General features: G+C 43.2%; 1 protein-coding gene across 1 annotated transcript; it reads right to left on the reverse strand.

Moving 5' to 3' along the window:
- Positions 1–294: 294 nt before the first annotated feature.
- Positions 295–6,711, reverse strand: TENT5C (terminal nucleotidyltransferase 5C). Its single transcript, XM_071433232.1, has one exon. The coding sequence runs from the start codon at positions 6,692–6,694 to the stop codon at positions 5,519–5,521; it is 1,176 nt and encodes a 391-aa protein (XP_071289333.1). The 5' UTR covers positions 6,695–6,711; the 3' UTR covers positions 295–5,518.
- Between the last annotated feature and the right edge of the window lie 746 nt (positions 6,712–7,457).

Below are 7,457 nucleotides of genomic sequence, written 5' to 3' on the forward strand. Positions count from 1 at the left end.
CTGGAGATTGTCTGAGCTCTGGAGGGGATTAGAAGCAAGCACACTTTTTAAGAGCATTTATTCTTTATTCTGGAGCAGGAGCAGCAGGACTGCCAAACAACCCTAGCTTACTTTGCTTAGCTTTGACCTGCTCAACTCCCACTGACCATTGGTTAATAGTAGCATCAGTGTCTAGGAGAGCATGAAAGAAAAGGCTTTCAACATGTAAACAACCTGAAAAACAATTGCTGACTTTGTTTCTCACCCTCCTGGGTCATGAGTTGAAGTTTGCAGTTGCAGAGTGCTGCTCCATAAAGTGGAGTGTGTCACAGAACAGACTGGCAGGCTCCAGCTCAGACCAGACCCTACCTAACAGGTCTGGGGCTGTGTTTCACCATGTCTTAAAGTTGAGACCTGATGATGGTCAGACAGGGAAAAATGGTTCTCTAGAAGCTGTCTCTGTAATGATAGTGAAAGATTAATCACATCTCACTTCACTGACTCATCTTCAATAAGTTGAGGCAGATCTAAAACATGTACCTCAAATAGCATCTAAAGCAAGCATTACTGTGTACCCCACATTATTACTCACCTCACAAGTGCACCTGCACACCCATTCTTCAATAAGCTCTACACATACTTTGTCAGCATTATTTAGATGCAGAAATAGCTTGAGGCAAGAGTGGTTTAGCATAAGTTTATTTGCACAAGAATTTCAGCATCATTAAGGTCCAAACCCCAATTTCCAAGGATGACAAGTGAACACCACAGTGCAGAACAGTAGACAAAGTTACTGTGACCAATCTCACATTTGGGCTCATCACAAATCCAAATATTTCTAGTACTCTGTTTTTCCAGCTAAAAGAGGGAGGGGGAGAAAGAAAAAAACAAACAAACAAAAAAACCCCAAAAACAAAACCAAAAACCAACCCAAAAAACCAAACAAACAAACAAAAAAAAACCCCAAAGAAACCAAACAAACAAAAAAACCCCTTCACTTCTTCCAAAGAGATGACAGGTTTTCCAAGAGCTTACTTCTTTTAATAGTAAAAAATAATAAGAAACATAGGAAAAAAGGCCTTCTAAATTTCAATGGGAAGTGCAGTTTTATTCAGAGAGACAAGCCCAATCCAGACATGTAAGTGAGAAAATCCAGAGTGCTCCAACCATTCCCCCCCAAAGTTTCTACTACAGACCAACATCCCACTCTATATCTGGCTTCACTGTAAATAAAGAACATTTATGAAATACACTTAACTGTACGCAAGAAACAATTGAGCAAGACTTAGATGTGAGGACTAGAAGTTTTATTATTCATTTGGCTACCCCAATGCCCAAATTAGACCAAGCTGCTGGTGGCTGTGGTCAGTTACTGCTCATTCCTGTGCCTAACAACTACAGAATCCTGACTGAGTTGAGTGAGAGGAATGGGAAACACGTACCATCAGTACACTGACAGTTTAGGATTAAGGCAATTTGTCCAGGTTCTCTTCTAAGAGGCCTTTTCCCAACTACTCATCTAGTGACATGCAGAGATCACTACTAACATCAGTGGTTATTCTAGGAATTGGGAACCCACAAAGCCTAGGCATATACTGAATGCTTAACCCCAGAACTCAAGTCCAAAATATGGATCTTTAAGTTTCAATAAAAAGTTTTAGATTACCATGTGTCTAATGCCTCACAGCCCATGACAAGATTTGGACTAGATTTAAATACTACCTACTGCTTTGTAGAGGAGATGATTAAGTGAAAGCATGAATATCTTTTGAAAAATGGTTGTTCAGAAGCAAGCAGTAGTCTTAAACCCCCAACTCAGTGATTGACTGAGCTGAGGACAAACACAGCAATAATTCAATCTTTAGCAGAGTAAGCACAAACTATGCTTAAGCTTACAACTTGTCACAGTGACCATGGATCAGCACAGGGATTTTACCAAACTGACTAAAACACAGTCTTCTACCAGGTCTCTTTGGTAGCATCTCCATCAATTAAAAAAGTCTATCTTACAGTGAGGAAGTCACAACAATAAACTGCAAGTCAAGGGGAACGTGGCAATAAATGTTGTCAACAGGTGCTTAACCCCAGACTGGCTTTGCCTAGCAGTGCTTACAAGCTACACAAAGAAACCAGCTATTTTACACCACAGCCTAGTTGGTAGAAGCTTGATCCTGAGGAATGATGCACTGAGTGCTATTGCAGCTTTGTTTTAATGCCACTGCCCAGAGGGAATGTATCAGGTAACAGTCTGAAGCACAGTAGTCTCTCTCTAAGCTCCACATGACACACAGAGGTTAGAAGAGATTTATTAGAGCAGAGGCATCATTAGTGCAGAGGGGTGACTGAACCAAGCAGGCATCCTAGACTTGGCCCAGGGTCATCACTTTTACCTAGTGCTCATTCTCAAATTACCCCTTGCAAGAGGGGTCACCATAAACCTGAACTCAAACCAGCTAACCCACAGCAAATTGAGCCACTGCCACTTGCACCATCAAGCTGCCAGCACCACCCAGAACAGAAAGGGGTAGCACTTGCAGCACAGTGATGAAAAGTTACCAAGTACACCACTTCTACCTGCCAAGCCTGGATTATTTGGAAGGCAATGGGATGAGCAGTGCCCCAGCAATCCCTGGTACTCCAGGGTCAATGCAGCAGGTAGTGTGCAGCTTCAGGATACAATTTAACCATTTGAGGGTTTCCTATCTAAGAGCCAGGTTATAAAGCATCTGTATTTCCCACATGCCAGAGCATCCTAACAACCAGACAGGGAACACAAGAGTCCTGCAAAGCTCAAACCCAGGCACTCAGCTGTTCAGAGAGCAGCAATTCAATGTGGAGCTTCCTCAGAGGCCTCAGCATCAAGTTACATCAGCAAAAGCACAATAGTTAGGGCATGAAACTTAACTTCTCCATAGCTCTATCTCACTAGGAATCCAATTCAGCCTTTTTTCATTCTCTAGCATTTCCTTTTCCAGGAGATGCACCTGGCCTGATGTCCAGCAGCCAAGGCATTAAAGACTAATAAAACAAGTCTGTGTTTCCAGCTTGTGAGGACTCCTTCCAAGCATCTCACCACTTCCATGCGAGCCAATGCACAAAACCAGTTCCTAAAGATCATCCATGACACCACAGAGAAGGCAGATACCAGAGTCTGAGCCCCTCTAGGCACCTGTTCACTTCTGCAATGGCTATAGCATAGGCTGGCTTCAAAAACATCTATGCAAGAGAGGACAGCAATTACAAACTCTTAAGTCTTCTTTATAGTGACACTCTATACTAGGCCAAGTATTGCTTTCCATGCAGGAGTTATTCTTGCCTAGCATTGCATTCCAGCAGTAAGCTTGCACTAAGTTTAACACACATGACAACACTGGCATCATGTTAGTTTTTAAAAAGTCAAAGTCTTGGATGACAGATGTCTTGTCTGTAAACCACACTAAGTCCAAGCCACAGTTAATGAAAAAGGCTGGGTTTGCTTTCAAGTTTAGCTACTTTGGCTGACTAATCAGGAAGCCTTTAATGAAAAAAACATACAATATAATCCACCAAATTATTTGCCTTTTTGCTACCAAAGTTGCTATCAAAACTGTTCAGGAAATCAAGCTAAAGCCTGCTTAGCTACATACAGTCCACTTGGTAGACTGCATCCCACCCTGCCTTCCTAAGCTAAATGGAGTCTGAACAGAGAAGTAGCCTCACTGCTCTGTTGAGACAGTCTTTATTAAGTAGTTATGAAAAGTAGAAAGAACTTCTTGGTCTGATGAGGAGCAGGCCATTTTTACCATCATTTAAGTACAGCACTGCTGCTGTTTTTCACCTTGAATGGCAACCGAACATTGGTGTTCCATCTGCTTTACCTTCTAAGCCTTAACCATTTGTTGGATCAGGCACTTTGGTCTTACAAGCTTGCAGAAACAGTAATAAATAGTTAAAGAAGTAATAAAAAAGATTCAGTGAACAAGCATTTTTGAACATTGCACCAGCACATAATAAATAGCTCTAAGATTTGCCTTTCTAGTCTACATCTCTGGTTAAACAAAAGAAACTCAAGATCATTGCTATATGTATTTTACTATTGTAATTCAGTGAAAATCATCTCATTAATAACACCACTACATAAATAACAGAGGAATTTTTAACCTTCCTTATAAAGCCCAGGAGTCTGAAAGCAGCAAGTTCAGCACACACCCTTGAGGAAGATCAGCCCTCTGTACCTACCCCCAAGGGAGTGCATACTCTTCCAGAGACTATTCTGAACTCAGGCCCAGACTTTCAACACATAGAACTTCTGTGGAGAGCTCTGCTCAGGGTTTGTACACCTCTTCAAGCAAGGGTTAAGAGCAGTAAAAAGGAAGAATTTTATCCTAACCACTCGAAATGCTGTCTCATGCAGTGACTAGGTGATAGTGATAACCCAGTAAGCTCAGTGGTGACAGAAAGGCAAACCTCCAGGACCAGCCTGAGGTTGTACAATAAGAAATTCATTTTAGGAGGCACGTTCAGAATTTGTACTGTGGCAGGAGTGCACATAATCCTGCAACTTATAGTGACCTGGGATTTTTCTTTAGGGTTTGGGGTGGTTTTGCTGCAGACCTGTGAGGAAGAAAATCTGCTCAAACCCCAAAGTAAGAGCTGTGCTACTTTCCAACTGTGCCAAAATTGTTTTGAAAGATAGTCAGAAAAGCTTTAGCTTTATGCTGGACTCCAAAATATTTTTCCAAGTTAACTGTTCAAACTGTGGCTCCAATTCTATTTAAAGCTTCAATTCCTCATTTCAAGGACTTTTTACATTACCAAGTTTTAGATTATGTTTTGGTATGTTTTTAGAAAGGCCACCTTCCAAGTTTTTGTAGTCAAGAAAAATTTAACCAGCTTATGCTTTGTGAATAGACTTACTAAACTATCTATCTTCAACTTCCAAAAAATTAATCTTGAACTCAAGGCAGGACCACATAGCCATAGGCACTACAGGAAACAACATTTATGTCCTCTACAAGACAGACAGTATCCATACTGCTACCAGCTCACACAGACACAAAGTGAAAGTGACCCAAGCATAACATGAGCCCAGTCTTGGCACAATTAGTTCAAGAGAAATTTGGCCAGAACTTGGACTGAGGAAGAGTAATGAGGTTAGGAAATAGAAAGCAGAGTTTTGCTGCTACTCCAGGAGCAGCTTCTGCTTAAGGCATTTTACAGTCAATTAACCAACCCAGTTTACTGCATACTCCACTTAGATCCCATGTTAACAACCCCCTTCCAGAGCTAGTACAAAGTTTCTTAACTGCTCCTCTTAACGTCTGGCTGCTGGTTCTCTTCTCCCCATGAAGAGGTAATAAGGCTTTTTGGCATTTGTAGAGATACTCTTAAAGATTCATAGCAGGTCACCTGGCTGCATAATCCCATTGCACACCAGGAAATGGACAGTCTGATACAGTCATGCTTCCATTAGAGAACATCCAACTGACACTTATTAATTGTCTATATTTACACTCTTGGCTTTCAGCAGTCTCCAGCCAGGAGCACTCGAGGGGAGCGATCAATTGCAAGGCAACCAGGTGGGGTAGGACTGGCTGTACAGCACAGGGGCACTTGCCAGGTAGTAGTTACTGAAGTTTGCATCGCTGACATAAGGTGCTGGCTGGTAGTAACAGGTCACATTAGTGGCATTAGGGATGACATTCTGTTCTGCCAGCACCTTGAGTGCCAGCAGAGAAATCAAATTGAGAGTCTGCCTCCGCTCGTGCCCCATGAGGCAGACGGTGCTCTCATTCACCACCCGGCGCAGAATCATGAGGTAGTCGTACTTGCTCCTCTCTTCTTTGGAGAAGTGGTTCTGGAGGTAGGTCTCCAGCTTGCGCTGCTGATCCAGGATGTCTGGGAAGTCTATGAAGAACCGGGAGCACATGTAGCGCTCCAGCGTTTTGATCTCGTCCTTATCCATGGGCCTGAAGTCTCGTACCAAGAGGTTGCTGTACTTCAGCAGCCCACCACCTCGGATCTCCTCAGGATTTTTGGTAGCTATCAGCTTGTTCTGGAGGTGATCAAAAGCTGCTTCAAAGTCTCCATACATGCTCTCCCCAATCACAGTTGGGTGGAAGTGCTCTGACATGGGGGTTTCTGAGTAGTTATAGTAAAAGAGCAGGGAGTCCAGAATGATCTGGAACGAGTCCACGCTGAACTCAAACTGCCGCCGAATGCAGTCCACAAACTTAAGCTCCACGTTTTTGCCATGCTTGTTGGAAAGCGATATCAAGCTCCAGCGGTCAGTCTCCGTGCACACTTTGACCAGCTTCTGGATGTAGGCTTCCTTCAGTGTCACGGGACTGATTTTCAGCTTGCTCACTCCTTCCGGCAGGAAATTCAAGAGGGATCGCAAGACCACATCTCGGACTAACTGAAACTCTGCCTCACTTGGAAGAGAAACTTGAAAAATGAGATCGAGGTCTTTGCATCCCAGCCCATTATCCTTGACCAGGACGTGACCAGCTGCAGAGCCGTTCAGACGGACATCGTGGACCACGATGCCCGCCTCGCTCAGCCGGCTCCGAACCGTCTGGACAATGTCCTTCAGCGTTATCTGCAGCGTCGGGAAGTTCCCCCGGCCGTGGATGGGAACCACCTCTGTGAGAACCTCATGCAGACGGCTGACCTGCTCCCAGTTCAGGACACTGCAGGACATGGAGTCTGCTCCACTGCTTCCTTTGCCTGCCATCTTAGGGCTTTTCTTCTCCAAAGAAACTGGAGGTAGGATATGAAAAAAACGACAAATCAGAGCTTCTGTTTGTGCTTCCTAGATCTATTCCTAGACTCTGTTTTTCTGTCCATTCACACAGACACAAACTAGACAGAAATAACAATGTATTAATGATTATCAGCAATCCTTTCACCTGAAATGAGACACAGCTTTTCTATTGGTGCAGGCAAAAAAGATATTAGTTGCCATTGTTCTTTTTTTTAGTGAGGTAGAGTTACTTCAGGAAAGTAGTTTGAAAGTAGTTTGTGTCAAATGGAAATTACCAAAGATGACACAAGCTAAGGCTAAAGTCGTCAGCAGCACCAGCAGAAGTGAGATGAGCTGCAAAGAACTCCTGAGAGTCAGGCTTTGAAGTTGTTTCATGATGCATAGAAAGCTCAAACTGCTGTCTCCAACTAACTCAACTGTAGAACAGCCTCAGGTGTTAGTTCCAGGGCTTAGACATCCAGTCCACTGACAACTCTTAAATTTTGTCAGAGATACAAGATTTCTTCCTTTACATAGAATGCTTTCCTTTCTAAATGATCCAGCATCTATCACTCACAGGATAAAGGCCAAGTACATCTTGCTCCTGCAAAAAGCTGCATCTCTTCAACATCCTGGACAGAATTTCAGCTGCAAACTCAGGTAACAGCATTCAATGGGCACTCCAATCTTTGTAAGCAACTCTTTGCCCTTCTTCAGAGACACTGCCTAACCAAACCACCTTTCTGGAAATGTT

This window comes from Agelaius tricolor, unplaced genomic scaffold (genome assembly GCF_023055355.1).
Source record: "Agelaius tricolor isolate 1412-34295 unplaced genomic scaffold, bAgeTri1.0.p SCAF_9, whole genome shotgun sequence".
Taxonomy (NCBI): Eukaryota; Metazoa; Chordata; class Aves; order Passeriformes; family Icteridae; genus Agelaius; species Agelaius tricolor.